The sequence below is a fragment of the Lepidothrix coronata genome, unplaced genomic scaffold (genome assembly GCF_001604755.1).
Source record: "Lepidothrix coronata isolate B3197 unplaced genomic scaffold, Lepidothrix_coronata-1.0 Scaffold6, whole genome shotgun sequence".
Lineage (NCBI taxonomy): Eukaryota > Metazoa > Chordata > Aves > Passeriformes > Pipridae > Lepidothrix > Lepidothrix coronata.
In genome coordinates, this window is record NW_016690186.1 from 10450369 (window position 1) to 10469178 (window position 18810).

At 37.5% G+C, this 18810-nt stretch overlaps 1 protein-coding gene across 5 annotated transcripts; it reads right to left on the bottom strand.

The window, feature by feature from the left end:
* Positions 1 to 2822: 2822 nt before the first annotated feature.
* Positions 2823 to 18805, bottom strand: METTL4 (methyltransferase like 4). Of its 5 annotated transcripts, none has more exons than XM_017832501.1 (10): positions 18542 to 18805; positions 17623 to 18064; positions 16822 to 16884; positions 15373 to 15733; positions 13243 to 13312; positions 11177 to 11351; positions 10860 to 10966; positions 10152 to 10240; positions 5146 to 5299; positions 2823 to 3963 (listed from the first exon to the last, which is right to left on the bottom strand). In XM_017832501.1, exons 1-10 carry the CDS (start codon positions 18778 to 18780, stop codon positions 3849 to 3851), a joined length of 1815 nt encoding a protein of 604 aa, XP_017687990.1. In that variant the 5' UTR covers positions 18781 to 18805; the 3' UTR covers positions 2823 to 3848. The 5 variants fall into 5 exon arrangements, with proteins under 5 accessions (XP_017687990.1, XP_017688028.1, XP_017688009.1 ...); XM_017832539.1 differs by having other exon boundaries at positions 17623 to 18179; positions 18538 to 18586; XM_017832520.1 differs by lacking the exon at positions 5146 to 5299 and having other exon boundaries at positions 2823 to 3960.
* Positions 18806 to 18810: the final 5 nt, after the last annotated feature.

An 18810-nucleotide genomic window follows, 5' to 3' on the forward strand; every position in this document is an offset into this window, starting at 1 on the left:
ACATGTCCCTGCTCACTGCAGGCGGGTTGGACTAGATGACCTGTAAAGGTTCCTTCCAAATCAAACTATTCTCTGATTCTATGAAAATATGTGACAGGTGGGACACCACAAGACTTCTTTCAGCAACTTGACCATTCCTCATCCCTTGGCTATTTTCTAGCCTTCCATTCCCTTTCTGTTATGTCCAAACCAAATAAGCATTAGCTAAGTCTTAAATAGCCTGTTGAGGTTAATGAACAAGATTCTCAAGGCATAGTAGCATTTATCTCCCATAATTTTATACTTGTTTATGCAGTTTGGAAATCTATTTTCAAAGTCAACTATTTACTGCTGCTGACACCTATCCAAGCTGAATGCTATAAAGAGGTAAGAGCTACTCACTTACTTCACTTTTTTAATAATGTTTACTCTTACAAAAGAAATTTTGTTGTTTCCACAGGAGTTCATGCCTAGAAATCACTATTCCATGGGAGTTCACGCCTAGCAATTACTATTCCAAAAACATATCTTACTGGTATAATTCTTTTTACTTCACAGAAGTTTAAAAATACAAGTAAAGGTCATATGCTAATTTGACATTTCAAAATCACACTCAAACCTGAAGCTTCATAAAAGTAAGTTTGATTATGACACTTGATGTACTCTACATATAGGAGCAGCTTAAAATCACTTCTTTTTGCATTATGAACTGAGATTCTTTTGCAGTAAGACATAATTTTAAAAGGCTTTAAATAGTGGAGAACACCTAGCCAAAGCAACTTCTATCATTGTCCTGCTAAAATAACAACAGATGTACCAAATAACATACTTTCTGAAAATTCTTGAGCAATTGCAGTTGCAACTTCACCAAGCTGCCACAAAAAGAATTTACAGATGAAAAAAACTTCTATTTCATCAATGTTGTTAGTAAAATACACACTTCACCTATTTTTCTTGGAATATGTGACACCAGAATAGAAAAGCAGAAAATCTCTCTTAAAATAGGGGGGAAAACCCTGTAATTTTTAGGAACACCTAAGAAGTACAGAATACCTAGGCTGCTACTTATCACAAACATCTCATTACTGTCCTGTATTCCCACATCCCTATCTTCTCCCCTGTTCTTTCATTTCTTACCAACTTTGTAAATTCTTCAGAGCAGGTTTTTTTATACAAGGCTTGACACAACAGAGGGCATCTTTCCACCACTGAAGTGGAATAAAGTAATAATATTATCTATGTTAGAATATTACAGATATTATTATTGTAGATAACATTTTATAAAAGAAAATTGGATCTTACATTTTCCTGTCATATTAGCTGGCTTCACTCACTTTTTCAGGATGCTACAGATTCTGCCTCAGAGGAATCATTCCACAGACACTGAAAGATCTCATGGCTGGTTAGGAACGGCTGGGGTTTTGGACAGCTGGAAAAGTGTAAGAGGCTACTTAAATTATGAATTAAGCACAATAGGCCCATAATAATGTTTAAAAGATGACCCCAAAACTATCAACTGCTAATACCACCATGAGATTTCCAAGTTAGCAATAGACTTTCTCCTCCTGAGAAAATGCAATGGTTTCAGGTTGGCTGCAGATGTAAGAATACCACTTCTGTCCTATTCACAAGGTCTTCTTCATAGGCAGAGCAGTGGAAAAGCAGCAGAGCAGTTGTCTGAGGCACAATTTTGTAACTGTTTATGACAGGACTTGGTATGACTTAAACTCCAATCTTCAGCTTTTGACTTACAGTCTGAGAAGCTCAGAGTCTGGCTGCACAAGTCCTCTACATACAAATCATACCTGGGAGGCTGAATGCCCAGTTACTGGAATTAGATGCTCAGCTTCTAGTTTAGTAGTGAACACAGGGACACCAGGTTGAGTTGGACTCCATGATCTCAGAGGTCTTTTCCAACCTTACTGATTCCAGAAAGCCACAATTTGCAAAGGGACTCCACAAAAAGGACATATTAATAAGATGATCGATTTTTAAACAGCTTGAAGAAGGTAATTCCCTTAATAGGGTTCTGCTGCATAGCTGCAAGGAGAAAGGGAGTTTCCTGATCTCTAAGATTGTTGATCTCTTTCCTCTGATTGCAATTAAAAGATAATCTAGAGTCATTCATAGCAGCAGATGTGGAACAGACAATACTGTCATTTCTTGTGCTGTTTATAGAGTACAAAGGGAAAACAATACACCTGCAACAGTTGTGAGTCTCATACACTCATTTAGTATTAGATTAGACCACCTTGGGAGGGCAAGGGAATTCTGGCTGGGATTGCAGAATCTGCAGGTAGGGAAGACCTTGTAAAACTGAAAGCAAATAAATAACTTTCTATCCCTTCCAGCTGTAGCTAAGGTTGCTTAGGTACTGACAGTTTAAAACGCAGACTAAATAAAATCATGCAGCAAGAAATGTTTTCCGTGGTAACTACTTTCAGTGTTACATTATTTACTTATTTCGAGTATATGTTTAACTGCTGGGGGAGGGAGGGGGAAAAAAAGCTTTTCCCTTGCTTTGTTAACTCCACTGGTCCAACAGACAAAACATAAAATTGAACAGTAATATAGGAACTGGGTCTGCAAATAACACACAAGGTTTTATCTTCATTTTTATTACAAAATTAACAAAAAATAATTTCATAACATTTAAAGTTAAATTCAAAAAAGTCTTCACAGGTCATCAGACTAGCAAAAGGAAAATTAAGGTAAAGAAGGTATACAATGCATTTTGTTCCCCATTATAAACAGTCAGGACTCAGGAGCTTGCCATCAGGAAAGTCAGGTAGTCCAGCACTTCAGCCTCTAGTGCTGCAAATGAGTCAACGACAGAGGCTTCATTACATTTTCTTTTTTATTTTTCTAAACAAATCTAAGCACAGCAAAGGACACACAAAGTGTATCATTCTTTTAACAAAAACAAAAAAAAAAAAAAGAAGGGTCATCTTTATGTTAGCTGAAAAATACAGCTCACTGGCGTGGCTTTTTAATGTTCCAAGAACATAAGGAAGGATAATTTTAAAAATACATATAATCTGTTAAAAGGTCAGAATTCATAAGACATTGAGACCGATCATTTACAATGTGTTCAAAAATTAACACTATATACAGAAAGATATAATTGCCAGCAGTTGTAAAAGTATAATTTTACATAGAATGTGGTCAGCCAAAAATTCATGTGCCAATTAACACAAGCACTGCTCCTTTTATTTCTTCTGAGATAGACAGACAGATACAAACATGTGGGAGGATACGCTGCCTTCGTAACTATTTTAGTTCAAAATCCATTGTTTTGCAAAAAAACAGTCTTCTTTAAGAAAACATGCATAATTCAGAACTCTTTACTCCCACTGACACTCCTTAAAGAGTCATTGTCATTCTTTAAAAATAATACAAGTGCTACAATATAGCACTTGTGACGTGTTATTAGCTCAGATTTAATATCTGCAGTGAGAATACTTTAAGAATCTTTTCCTTGAGGTTTGAAAAAAAAAATGGGAATGAACTTGCATTCCAACATCAGTATTTAAATATTTTCAGGTCATCAAAATAAGGACCACCACATACAAATGGAGATATCATTAAACAGATATCCTGTCACCTCAAGAATTAGGTACTGACAGTTTAAAACGCAGACTAAATAAAATCATGCAGCGAGAAATATTTTCCCTGGTAACTACTTTCAGTGTTACATTATTTACTTATTTTGAGTAATTGAAATGCGATTGGTTTTATTTCTGTCACCTTTAAGTGAACCATCAGTAATAACCATCAGAATAAAATTCACCCTGGAAAGGCACAGAATTTCAGAAGATATAGATGTGTAAGGCCCAGTTCAGTTTTCCTTCTGCAAAAGAGTGAAATAATCAATGTGCTGAAACTTCAGGACCTCGTTTCCCCAGCTGGTCCAGCCAGGCTGCAGGTTGCGAGCAAACAGCTCCAAGCATTCCACATCTGGTTTGATAAACTCTGCCAGAACTGCTGTGTAAGAGAAAAAAAAAAAAAAAGAAAGCAACAGTGACAATGGTACAAATAACAATAGTAAACACATAAAACCTCCCCTGTGATGCTAGTGGATGAAAAAATGAATGTTTCATTAAAAAAAGGGACAGACAGCAAATTAATTTCAGGGGTTTCATCAAACAGCTGGACTATTTATAGTGAGAAAGTAATTTTAAGTAAGTGCCCTTGAGATTCTGAACAATACTGTCAAGGCCTTCAATAGCCTTGATTTATTGGTTTTCATTTAGAGAAAGGGAATGAGGATTTATTTCAGCCTCTACATAGACGAGTTCTGAATTTTTTACTAATATCAACAAACAGCTCCTAAAGACTAACTTAGCTCCTATAACACAGGGGTAACATTTCTAAAAATAAATAAATAAATAAATAACCCCTTTTCTTAATTAAGATCACACTCTTTTCCTTTGCACCTTAAAGGGGATAAAAGCATTTTTGTGATGACTGTTAAGAGGTAAAATAAGAGGCACCAGTTAAATAAGCACAGCACTAAAGGGCTATAAAAAAGCAAGCACTACTTTTCCTCCAATACCAACTTGGCAACAGAAGAGATATTTATATACCTCTGTTCTTTTATTCAGTAACATAAATCTCATATTTCTTTTACAGTTGGGCATTTTTACTGCTTAAATCCAAATAAATAGATGCCTGTCATTAACATTAATGATGTAAATGTCATGGATTATGAATGGCATTGTTGGAGTGACAGAAAAAGATCCTGCATTTTGCTTGAAAAGTATTACTGCAAAGAGTTTATTGCTAAATGTTTTACGTGTCATACAAAGCCACTTAGTCTGTGGCTGGTTCAAACAAATCCTTAACTAGGTTTCACAAAGTTATTGCATATAAAAATATGCATGAGAAAAGCAAAGGTTTAAGGAGTACAGAACACAGAAAAGGCAGAAAGACCAAAAAAATCTTAACATATAATTTTTAGTATAGGTAAGGTTTTTAAGTTTTTGGTTTTGTTACTGAAGACAAAAGAAGAAAAGTTATGAAAACATTTCCAAAGGATACTTTGGTGGTTTTTTTATTAGATCTCCCAGCGATTTCTGAATCTCTGTCACTTAAAAATACAACTCATTAATCCAACAGTATGCTGCTTGATTCAGTCTCTTCAGGTATGATCACTGCAGATCATACCAGCATACACATCCAATCAGCATACACCAAAGTATGAGAGGGAATGCTTTTTCTTGGTTTATTTGGTGCAATCCAAGTTCTGACTCTTTGTAGGAAGTCTGACTGTCACATACTGCCTGTGTGAGACCCCAGCTGATCAGATCATGGATTGCTCCTGCTGCAGAAAAGATGAACATCTACTTTGGTTTCTATTTTTAGCCTGGGCCAGATGCATTTCCTACCTATATGATCACCTCTTAAAAAGCTTTAATATATTCAAAACCTTTTTGTAAATATTCTGTAATGGGTGTTTCCAGGCTTTCTTGTATTTTGGCTTAGCACAAAAATCTCTTCTTCTCCCAATCTTTAACAAATGTCACATGAATGTCTCAGATGGGTTATCATCAAGGCAGCTTTAACCTAAAAAACACTGCTATCAGCAGGAATCTTATTCCAAAAACCTGCTTCTTTTAGAGACAAGTTAAAATGCCTAAACAAATCTAACATTTGCAGAGAAGTCTGGGAAGTTTAGAGGAAAATGTACATTCTGACAGAAAACTTGCTGCACTGTTTGGTGTCATGGGAGTTCATCTAATTAGACACGACTTATGAGTAGCTGTTTTTATACCATCTTGCAAACCCACCATAATAGAAGAAAAAAAGTGGTAAAGTTTACTGTTCTTCTTCCAGCTCCACTTAGATAAAGATTTCTTGTGCATCATTTGCTGTCAACATGATGAGAGGGCTCAAGCACCTCTGCTAGGAGGACAAGCTGAAAGAGTTGGGGTTGTTCATCCTGGAGAAGAGAAGGCTCTGGGGAGACCTTATTGTGGCCTTTCAATGCTTAAAGGGGGCCTCTAAGAAAGATGTGGACAAACTTTTTAACAGGGCCTGCAGCAATAGGACAAGGGGTAATGGTTTTAAACTAAAATAGGATTGATTCAGACTAGATATAAGGAAGAAATTGTTTACAACGAGGGTGCTGAAACACTGGAACAGGGGTGGTAGATCTTAAAATGTATAGGTTAAAAAATATCACAGCACTAAGTTCAGCAATCAAGAGCAGTTTTAACAAGCACCAAAAACTTCCATGCCTAAAAGGACAAATTTGAAAAGCACCCATCGGAGATTCAACCAACTTCAGAGACTGGTTCAGCAAAAAGCACGTAGCCAAAAAAACCTGATCAGTTCAGCAGAAGCAGGAGGTATATCACGGTACTTCTATCAATTTGGTTATAGAATTTAAAAAGGAAGTCCCAGGAATCTCCCCCTCTCCTTCTGCCAGTGAGAGGATCTTTTTAAAGTTAGAGGCTTTTTTTAAAAAAAGAGAGACATATTACATATAATTCGAGATCACATTATAGTATGATTTTTCATTGCTAGGTTGTAGGCATTTACATAATCACATCAGGCAGTAACTTGCACTGCAGTGAAAATTACCATATCAAGAGGGCTCCATTTTGTTGGCTTAAAATCACATTACATTGGTTTCCTTAAAATAAGAAAAGTCAGTGTTCAAGTTACAAATTATGGCTTTTTTGTTAGACCTTTTTAAGACTGGAAGGCTAGCTTAACACATAGGCATTTGACTTGCAGCCCTCAAGCAAACACCGGAGTTTTTTATCTCTGAAAACAGGTTAGAGGAGCTACATCAGCAGAAAGATTAAATATTAAGTTCTTCTACCACAAAAATAAATTGAAAACCAAAATCCACCACACAATTACTTCTATCCACTTACAGATACCACTGACAAGAAACAGCTCAAATAAATGATAAACAGCCTATTCTTTATCACTTACAGGTGTCACAAACACTATGACAGCAACTCAGGCACTTATATTTGGGCATGACATGATGCTAGCACAAAGCTAGCTGGTAGACATAACACTGGTCTTCCAGAAAACCCTCTTCATTCCGAAGTGCAATCCAGCAGACACCTGCCATACCTGCTTACTCTTAATCCCAAACATGTATTGAAGATGCATGCTGCTAAAAACGTTTAAATAAGAAAAAAGAGGAATGATTTTTGAAACAAGCAACAGTTTCCCCTTATGTTTTGGACTTCCACTGCCTAAAAGGCAAGTTCTGCCCTGACGAATTGCATACATAAGGTGAAAATGACTCTCAGCTTTTCACTGCCTCATCAGTGAACCATGCAAAGCACAAAGCACACAGCTGAGCTCATTTTAGAATAACCCTTCGAGAGAGTTGGCAATGCAGAGGTTCTTACGGCCCAGTTTGTCTAACCCCTGAACAGAGTAACACCAGAAAGAGATCTGAAACTCAGCACAAAGATGGTTTCACACATCTGCATCTCTCCTAAGCTTCAAGTTAAACTCAGATGTTGATGCACCTATCAATTAGTTTAACAGTAAGGGCTCACAAGGCACATAAGGAAACAAAAGGTATTTATTTCTTTTTAGTTCCAAGGAAACTTTTGTAACACAGCCTAACAAGCCAGGCTTGCTATGAGAGGAGGGAGTTTCCATGACTTCCCATTGCATTGTTCTGCTGAGGATATGCAGAGTGGCTAGAACACAGCCAAGAATTATTTCCAGAGTTTTTAGACACACTCCTGTATGACAATATAATTTTCTAACAACATATGTACGTACTTAAAAACTGAAGGAGAAATGGCTGTAACAAGAACAACCTATAATATAGGAAAAGGAAAAAAGGTGATGTGAAGTTATGTAGAACTTCATCCATCTGTGTAACAGAATGTCTTTTATGCCTTGTAAGAGCAACACTGAATTGAATTAGGAAGAAAACCTGCTGTTATTTGAATCGAAACCTGGAGTAATAAAATTTGATTTTAACACATTTGCATAAAGCAGCTTAAGTACATTTACAATGACATATTAAAGCTCTAAGCATTGAACACAGCACATGCATCACCAAAAACCCCTACAGTTGCAATTTCATGGTTAAATGCACTGTAGGAGCACAAACACGTCTTTTTGACGGCTTACTTTAATTTACATCTTTCTCTTCCCCCAGGAGAGATAAACTGTTATAATCAGTCATTAAGTGGTTACATATGCACCAACATACAACCCTTATTGTTGTAATAAGAAGCAAAGTGCCAGACACCACCAGTAAATACTAATATTTTTGGCTTTGTTACCACTTAAACAAAGCATAAAGAATGCGTGTGACTCATCAAGTGTCCTTCTCGCCCCTTGCCAAATCTCTGCTCCTGTTCAAATTTCTTCTGAAACCCTCTAGGATGTAGCTTAGCTGCTCTCTACTGGCCGCTCGAGAGTATTGTCCAGTCGTAAAAGCAACACCTGGCACAGCACTGAAGTCAAAGCATCAGCAATTAGCTTTTGCCTTATGGTCTACCTTTTCATTACATAACTGTATTCTGAATGGAGATGTCAAAAAAGGTAGGATACACGTGGATTTTTATAGAAACCTTGTAAATCATTGATATTTGCTCCACAGCAAATTTATTTTTTCAGAGAGAAATATAAATGCTGCACAATACTATCAAATCCCAGCATTCAAGTAAAATCCTCGAGAAACACAAAAAAATTAGCACAAACAGTTTCTTTTAAAATCCATTCAGGATCATAATTTATAAAGGAATCCCAAATACAGTTTCTAGATTCTGCCCTACAAAAGAATTGTTCCACGGACTATTCCGGCACTAGAATTTCCAGCAATATACACAAACAGTTGTTCTGCACCCTCAGTATCTCACAAGTTTCCTGTTTGTGTCTGAGTTCGCTGCTAAGTATTGGTTTGCTGAAGAGGCCCTAGATGACAGCCTCACAAATCACCACTCTACTATTCATTACCTTAAATCAACACATACAGTTCCTCCTCTAGTCTTAATTCTTAAAGATGTGGCTTCAGAATCAAAAAGATCCTCCTAGAATTGCCTTTCTTCTTTTCTGCTTTTAGCTAACCGAAGTATGTCCCTTCCACCAGTTTTTGAACAGGTATATATATATATATATATATATATATGTTAATTTAATAAATACAAGATCCCAAAAATAAATTTTACAGTGTCCCTGAACATAAAACAATTTTCCAGATCAGCATCCTAACTGAAGCTGTTCTATTCCCTGGGAACAGAAAAAAGAAAGCATGTCAGTGAAGCAAACTGTGACACCTCTCCCCTTCAACATTTCTTCTACCTGCCTTTTCTGATGTGACTACATAGCACCATGTGCACCTGGAATATTTGCAGATTCATCATGACCTTCCCTCCTGTGGGAGGATGAAACCATTTTTGTGAAATGTATTAAATGCACTTCTTACCATAGCCTTGCAAGGTGAAAGAAGTACAACTTCCTACTGACAAAATTAGTCAGAGTGCTCCAGAACAACATGCAAAACGTAGCAACACATCACACGGAAGTCTTCAAATTCTTTGGACCAAACTCCAAAAAGTTGGATTTATACCCACATTAACTGGCTGGCTGAAGTTACTGCATCAATTTCAGTAAATTAAATAGAGCTACTCAGAAAAAAAGCAGGGCCTGCCTATTTATTGCCTATTGTTAGCAGTCTTAAAATAATTACATTTTTGGATTTAAAGGTATAATTTTATTGTAGGCAATTCATGCAGAAATGAAAACTTTTCCTTCAAGATGACATAATAAAGGAAGAGTTTTCTGCTTTTATTAACTAAGTAGAAGATATCCTATTTTATATATTCCCAAAGTTTTCTCCCCACAAGGTATTTTAGATCATTTGTCATAACTTCATATATGAAGTATCTGTAAACTGTTTGTGCAGTATTTAATAGACCAATTTTGAAAAAGGCAACTTTTTTATACATCTACCCAAAATATTCACACAATAATGCTGAAAGTTCTAGTTTTCACTTTCATTTTTAGAGACCAAGACATACACACCCCACAACACTTTTAAAAATGTTGAGGAACCACAAGTTCTGTTGAGCAAAATTGCTTTGCATATGGGAAATTAAGGCACTTCCAGGTACATCCTAGAATGAGATACCCAAGTCCACTGCATTACAGAAATATTATGCAACAAAACCAAAACATACCAGTAAGAGGAGGTTTATGTGAATGCAGAGTGCAGGGTGTGCTGACAATTAACTTATGTTCTGGAATTGGAAGTACACCTTCAGATTTCCTGTCGTATAAAGAACAAGAAAAGAAGTATGAGCAAGGAATGCCACCCAATGTGGCGCTGCAGCTCTCACAGAGCTACTTCAGATGAGAGGTAACACACTCACTGTGTTACTGTGACTGTGAACGCTCATTCACAGTCAAACTTCAGGTAGGTCCAAGGGAAGTTAAAAGTTGCTCAGACATATAAAAGGACAGTTTATGAACTCATTGAGGCTTTAGACACAATTTGGTTAAGAACAGCCACACAAAGCCATTGAGAACAAAGAGTCTTGTATCTCTTCATGAGTAGAAAAACCGCAGCATCCCCAAAATGGCATCAGCCTGTGTCAAGGACTCATGGTCCAAGAGAACATGTCAGCAAGGAAGCTTTGTCCATGAGAATTTTGTCCAAGTCAGTTCCCCAGCACAGACAGATGTAAGGAAAAGGCAAAGATTTCCATTCTTTAATCTCACTAAGGCACACCCTTATCCCAAAGTTAGTAAGGCTATCTTTAGGTCCACAATCAGCCAAAAGATGATGCCACGAGATTTTAGGATATTATACTGTATTATAAACAAGTGACATATACAAAGGGGATCTTAATATCCTCAAAAAGACATTTACCATTGTCCTGACGTACCTTAAGGCTTCCTTTACATCTCCTTGAACTCTCCCCAATACAAGAACTTCATAGGGCTTTTTGTGCAAAGAATCCAAAGGCAATACAAATTCTCCAGCCCTAGTAATCTGACACAAAAGAGTTAAAAATACACAGTGGAAGATTTTAATATTCATTTTTTCCCAAGACATTTTCTTTTATAAAAGAAAGGATAGTGATGATATCAGACCTTTCAAATACAGAAGCACACAGTAGTAAATAGACAAATTATAAGAATATATGGTATCATAGTGGAAGTCCTCTCAGTCTGCAAGAAAGAAACAAAATTAAGAACTTACTTTTACCCAGTGCCACTCAGCAAGTGTCTTCACTGACCAGTGAGGATAGAGTTCGTCCTTAACAAAATGCAAGTGCTTCTGTCTATTAGTCACCCATGTGACTACAAGACAATTTGGAGCAGCTAGTGTTGGTACAGGAATCTGCTTGATTTGCCATGAAGACAAGTGGCTGTACCTATACAGCAATATAGTGAGAAAGCAAGTTAGCATACACCAAATACAAAAACTGCAAAGCAACACAAATAGATAAAGAAATTACATGGACAGGATGTTTCAAGAATTCTCTCTTGACAACCAAAGTCATAAAAATAGTTCAAGACTGACACCCAGTGGCCAAAGCTGACAGATTTTATATGAAATCATTAGTGTGTGGACCTAAGTTTTACTGAGCAGAACCTTTAACTAAATATTTCCACTATTCCCCCAAATAAAGCCTTGTGAGTTGTGACTCTGATGAAGTCTAAAAGCCCATATTTCATTTAAGAACTATCATATGTAATTCAATATTCTCATCTCTACAACAGAACAAAGCCATTTAGTTAAAAGTATCTTCTTAGGCAACACAGTATTATTCACTTCTCATAATAAGCTCTCTTCTGAATGAAAATGACAAGTGAGTCATTTGCAAGTGCAAGGGCAACACTAATTTGACTGGAAAGTTAAGAGGTCATAAAAGATAATTTCTCCAGTTATTTGCAGAAGTTACACTTTTTTTTTAATTACCAGTCATGGTAGAAATTCTCTAGTTTATTCAAAACCATTCTGCACTTTCCTGAGCTAACTGAACACTACATCAGTAAATACAGCTTTCCAGATTCTGTCCTGTTTCACCATTCTCTCATGATGCTATTCTACGTTATTAGTAAGTTGTAATTCATGGAACCTACACATTACAGCATCAAAAATATCAGGACATTGCCTACTGGAAATGCAACAGTGAGAAACAATATAAACACACATAAAATCAAAAATACCTCCTGGACTAGACTGTCCAGAGACAAAAAGATTCACCCAGATGTGAAATGCTTCAAAATTATTAGCTGTCAACAAGGTAATTAAGAGCAGTGATAGCTCCTGCACCTTTTGCCTTTATTTTGTGAGGGAGAGAGGGTCTTGCTGGCTAATTTGTGCTTGTGAATAACTGCAATTTTCCTCTGAGTACCATACACTGTCAAGAAGACATTTGAATTAGTTCAATTTCTCACTGAGAAATGAGTTCAATAACTCATTGTCTATAGGTTTCTGTAAGGCTTTCAAAGGAAAGCCTACTAATCAGTCTCTGCATTTTCAAACTATGTCTTCATAAAAAGCTTCAAAAGCTACGGTAGTTATTAGTCTAGAAAGTTGTAAGGCCCTATTTCCTGTCTGACCTTCTTTCACATGGATACAACTTATAATAATCCATAGGGGCTCCCATCTTATGAAGGTAATCCAAGAGGGCTCCACTGGCATAAGTCTGATGTTACTCGGCAGTGAAAGAAGCCCATAAAAATTTAATTTAATGACTTCATAAACTACAGTACTCAAGGATTTTACTGCTGCATTATCACTTTCTTCTATCCATTAGACTGAAGCTCAAGCTAAGGCTCAAATTAAAAAAAAAAAACAAACCACAACAACAACAAAAACAAATCCCGCAACCAAGATAGACACCACCACTAACACTTCTGATCAGATTTCAGTTTTGGAAATACTTACTTACACATTTATCTAGCTTTATGGCCAGCGAAGTACCCTTATTAATTAGAAATTAATATCTGCGTGATCTGGGATTTACAAAACAGTTGACACTAGACTTTCTTTGAAATTCTCAAAGACTAACAATCTCTCACCGGCCAGGTAATTTAAGATCTATTCTTGGAAATATTTTGTATGCCAAGCAGCCAAGCCCTTTCAGTGAAATCCCTAAGACATTCCATAGACTTGAAGGTAAGCATACGCCAAAATGTTTGCAAGTTTAAGCTGCAGTATCACATTATATTGGTCTTGGATTACGTCAGCACATTAAAATATTAATTACCCTTTGTAAGATACAATGACAATGTATGATTTTACTATAAAATTACCTGTTGCTCCTTTTAACAGACTTGTTCTCCCATGGTGGATCAATCACAATTACATCGTATTTTTTTTTGTCTGGCAAGTGAAATTGAAAAAAAAAAGCCGGTCAATCATCTTCTAAAAAGTCTATGAGTTAAAACTGATATACAGCAAAACCACACATTTCTTCTGTTCTTTTCAAATAAGAAGTTAAAAGACTTTTGGCATGCTTTTTAGAATTCAGATAATCATATCCTTCAGAGATTTTTAGGTTGATTACCTGAGGAAAGGATTTTTATGTGATCTGCGTCAGATCCCTCCAAGAAATTTTGAACATCTTGAGGATTTTTAGAAAAAAAAAGTTATAGAGTGCAAGTCTCAAAAACGACAATTTCTTCAATTTCCTACCAGAAAGTAAGTAATAAGGTACCCAGCTGAGTGAAAAGCTGAAGCCCTGAACACAAGATTCCTCTTCTGTTTGATCTTTCAGCAGGCCAACAGGGACATACAAAGCTTCAAGGAAGCCCTGGAAAACTGTGTATTGCACTACTGGAGGTAAAGAGAGACAAGATAGCTAGATCCAGTGTATGAAATGCAAATAATGGACAAGAAGAATAGAACTGAAAGAGTTTTCATGGGAGAAGCTGAGTTTACTTCAGTTGGAGGAGAGAATATACAGGGCACATCCATGAAAAAACAGGACTCTCCAATTTTATTTTTTCCAGAGAACATATTTGTCCTTTCATTGAGTCTGATGGTAAGAACAACAGACCAGTATTTGATGTTCATTACATGTGCTTAGTATATCTTTTTCCCTTAGGATTGGATGTAGTAACCTTACAGCAAGAATTACTTGCCGAATTACTTGACCAGCAAGAATTACTTCTCTTTTTGCAGGTGAAAGGGAAGAAGAAAAACAGAAATTAAAATGGACAGTAGACTTCCTCTAAAAAAAAAAAAAAAATCTAATAACTGGCATTATATTAACACTCACTGTTGCTTATTTCAATAAAGAATTTGCTCAGATTTTCTGGACTGCTCTCTGACCTCTTGAAAAATCAAAACATGCTTTCTTATATGCGTAGCTTTGCATAGTGAGAATGATCTTCCCTCTTTCCTACAGCTGCAAACTGTAGCTAACCGGTTAAATTCTGGACTTCTTGGATACTAAGATCCTACCTCCTGCATGCCTTCCTATTAAAAAAATAAACAGGAACAAACAAACAAAAGTGCAAAACAGGGGCCTGTTCACAGGCAACATCTTTTCTGTAAGACTGTCTGACAAAGCTTAGCTGCTACTGATATTAATAATAATAGTAATAATAATGAAAGTCAATTTGAAAGCTGATGGAATGGTGAAGCACAGTGAAGACTGGTGCATGCTGTCAGCTTAAAGTTTTGATTCACTTTTACAGAGAAGTTATTATAAAATCCCACCATTTCCCAGTCACTGAATTTGGCTTAAGCCAATACTCTCACCTGTGAAATGTAGCAGCTGAGACATCAACTCATGCTTGCTACTCCTGGTCTGGCTAAAGTGGTGCTCCCTTCCAGTTGGGTGGAGCAGCCTCTCCAACTGTTATCTTCCCAGGGGGACACTGGGCTTTGTTCCACAGTCAGTTTACACCAATCTAAAAAAGACCCTGCCACTGCATAGGATGAGTCTGTAAGGGAACGTTTGTTTTAAGGTGTGTAATCTTATCCCTCTCCCATGGTTTAATCTAGCTAAAAATCAATTCAGCAGGACCACCACTCTCACAGCAGCATGGACTTAGCTACATTAAAGCCTCATACTGTGGGACAGGGATCCAGCAGCATAGCTAGTCCCCACCTAATGCATTTACATGACTTCTGAGCTGACAGTGGCTCAGAACATGCTTACAAACTGTTGTATTTTGGCTGAAATTTTTAAAGAAGTCTCCTGGAGACAAACAATAACCCCATGACACGATCTCCTAACCACTCAAGATTCCTTTGAAAACCCTCAACTATTTGCAGAAAGTTAGAAATACCACTTTAAAAGCCTGCAGCAGCATTTCCTATCAGTGTGATACTGTATATTAAAATCTGTTCACTGAGCTACTATTCATCTTGACATTAACTGCTCTTTTCAGGCAGGAGAGAAAGAGTAAATTCTAACACCTAAAGATACTTACAGTTCAGCAGGGGCTGTAAACATGAAATATCAGATAAAAGGAAGCTGCTTTTTGGTGGCACCAAGTACTTCTGCCCCATTAACACAATTATCTTCGCATGGTTTGAGGTGTTTTCTGCAACACACGAAAGCAGGTCCTGCTCTGGACTGGAGGTTTCATCCTCTAGCACATACACAGCCTGATGGTCACCTTCATTCACAGCTGGAAACTGCTTTGCCATTTCACATAATTCAGCCAACCCACAGACAACAGGAACATTATTCTTCCTGCAACTGAGTTCTGCAGTCCTTTGGTGAAGAAAACCACTTTTGAGTCCTTCTTGGACTAAACGCAAAGTGCCTTCCCAAATCAGCTTCCTGACCTGTATTGTCATAAAGAAACAAGGGAAAAAAGAAACGATCTTTCAAGCATCTACTTGCTTAGGGAATGTAACCGAAATCAAAACATTCTTCAATCTGCAGGCAGGGAAAATGATCCTTGCCAGTTACAGAGAACATTGGCTCAAAAGCAACAAGGGCATGATGATAAGGCTGTGTATCATGGTCTAACACCAGCTGGCAACCAAGCATCACTCAGCTGTTCACTCACACTCCACAAACCCCATTCCGTGGTGAGCAGGAGAAAAAAAAACAAAACCTTGGGCTGAGATAAGATCAGTTTAATAACTGAAACAAAATTAATTATTATGATTATTAAAAACAAGGAGAGAGAGAAATACCACCCAAGAGAAACAACTGATGCACAGTACAATCACAAAATAATCTGAGTTGACTTGCAGAGCTATAACCTTTAACAACACAAACACAGTAAAAACCCAATACTTCCTAATCTGTTAATGGTATCAGAGGCTAGCCAGGATCACAGGTTTTCCCAAACTGTGTCTTTTTACATATTCACCAAAAATGCTTCAGTGTAATTCAGTTGTAACTTCACCAGTACATTACTGACATAAGCCTATAGACTTGAATTCCAATTCATTCATAATGCTTTAGTATGACAATATAAAAGGTTAGAGAAAAAAAAAAAAATCTTTCTCATTTGCAGAATGAGATATTTTGGAGCATATTTGGTCAAAAGAAGCTTTGAATAACTTCAGCACAGTGCCCTGATGAGCTGATCTTCAGAAAAGGTTACAGTTTATTTCAAATCAGTCACTTCCTGACCAACTAATACTCAACTCATCACAGTATAGTATTTAGTTATCCATAACAGTAAAAGAAAGTTTGTCAATGCAGTTTCCAGCTCTTTGAAATATCTCAAATGCAATTTCACATGTGTCTACAAAGAAGATCTTCTCTGTAAGCACTTTTCACTTAAGACTGGAGAGACTGACCTTCCCACTAATGGAACAAGCTACAGGAACAGAACTTTTTTGCAACCATGCCCTGCACTCTGTACATGCCTATCAGGTATCATGTACTCGTAAAATATACTTTTTTTCCAACTTACCTTTGAATGGTATTCCAAAGCATCCAGTTCACCTTGGTTGAATAAACATTTCCTTTTACGTTTCTGCAAAATGAGCAAGCAAAGAAAAAAAAAAAAATCCATATTACTCTGTGAGGAAAGGAAAAAAAAAAATCAAACATACCTGAATTACCAATTAACTCTTTTAAAAGCAGAAGAAACTTTACATCTCTTTCTTTTTCCATCACAAATACAAGTCAAATAAGCAAAAAGATCTAGGCTGTGGTAGGCATTCTCAAGGTACATACACTTAAAGCTGTGTTGTTACTCATGTCACTGGGATCTGAAGATACCTAGTGCATGCCACAGTTGGTGCTTGTGCTTCCTTTGGGCCCACACTAGAAGTTTCAGCTGCCAAGCGTAGTTTACCAATAAAAGAAAATTAACTACATTTCATTGATCACATTTGTTGTTTTAGACCTACAATTCTTATTTCCTTTTGTACATAAGAAACAGTAATGAACAATACTGAAAGTTAATTCCTATTCTCCTTCCCATCTTGCTGATATGCACAGTCTTGACAGCAACCACAGCTGGAGCTCAAGTGCCTACCACCAATGTCAGAAGATTTGGTGAGCTTTTGAGTCACAAAATGCACATTACTGACATACGGAACATAAGAATATCCTCATAAATGCTTACAATTTCTGTGCATCTTGAAAATACATGATGTAAAAGTTCCTGCTCTTCTGCACAACCTCAGAAGACTCAGGTATGCAAAACAATGTTAAATAGTAAATTATCACAGGATTACTGTAGTTTACTGTATGACAGAGAACATACCTTCATAGCACTGGCAACAGAATCTTCAACACCACTCTTTGTTCCTTCCTGGCGTTCCTCTCTGTTACTGCTGACCTTTATTTCTGTCAGACTCATCTCAGGGCACCCCTGACATAGCTGCTCCTCAGGAGGTGCAACTATATGGGGCTTAGAAATGTCAAAGAACTCCTCTCGAAACACATATCTCATTTTTGCTGTTTTACCTTCTGTTTCTATGGCGTTCTCAGGGCTATGAGTAGGACCACTGCTTGATGAGGAGGTGGCAACAAAGGTAGAAGAACCATGACAGTCTTCAGTAGACGTGACAGAAGTATTGAGAGTGACACCACCAGGGCATGCAAAGGAGTCACAGATCTCATAGCCACACTGGTTGATGAAAGAGAGATGATCCACAAGCCATCCCACTGTCAGACGATGTACCACGGACATCATAACTTCCCTTCTCAGGAGGAAAAAATCAACTTCCTGGAACTGCAGCTTTCATCAACTATACACATTTCCTGGAGTAAACTCCTCCTGTGGGGATTTTTATAAGAATTCGCTTTTCAGAACTATCACTGTTTTAATAAAGTAGAACATACCTTCAGGTGGACATTTCCACGTGCACACAGGACATGCTGTAGAACCTTCTCACTTCAGTTGTTTTCCCTGTGCACCCCTATTTTAGCTTCATCCCTATAATGTTTTTTGTTTTAACAGTAAGCAAGTTTTATATAAGTTTTTACACTTTTATGCAGCACGCATTTACTCTACGGCAGTTCCTTCAACAAGCTGGAAAATAGCACTGTGGCACTGTGATCATGTCTATGACTACATGACTAGGGCATATATATATACGCAGCACGCATACACACATATGGATATACGGATATATGCGCTATATACGCACACATACATGTACACGTGTACACATACCCACACACACGACAGTGACAGCGCTCGGGAGCAGTAACACAGGCACAGAAGCAGCGGCGGCACCAGCGCTGCTGAAGCCCGGTGCCGATGCCCGCCCGCCCCCGGAGGCACACAAGGGCAGAAAGCTCGGATTTTTCCCCAGAAGAACTCGCTGCGGCTGGAAAAAAAAGCCCCAGAGCTCTCCCTGGCGCGGCAGCGCCTCACACCCTCACCGTGGGCGCCGCCATCTTGCTGCACGGCCATGGCCCTGCGCCCTTCCCAAGATCCTCCCCT

Excerpts from the sequence above, each read along its gene's own strand:
- METTL4 (XM_017832501.1), bottom strand. The coding sequence starts at position 18,780 with ATGGCCGTGCAGCAAGATGGCGGCGCCCACGGTGAGGGTGTGAGGCGC. Across the intron at positions 13,313-15,372 it reads TTTACAGCCCCTGCTGAACT|ACAAAAAAAAATACGATGTA; the intron begins GTAAGTATCTTT and ends TTCACTTGCCAG. Across the intron at positions 10,241-10,859 it reads GATGTAAAGGAAGCCTTAAG|GAAATCTGAAGGTGTACTTC; the intron begins GTACGTCAGGAC and ends TTTATACGACAG.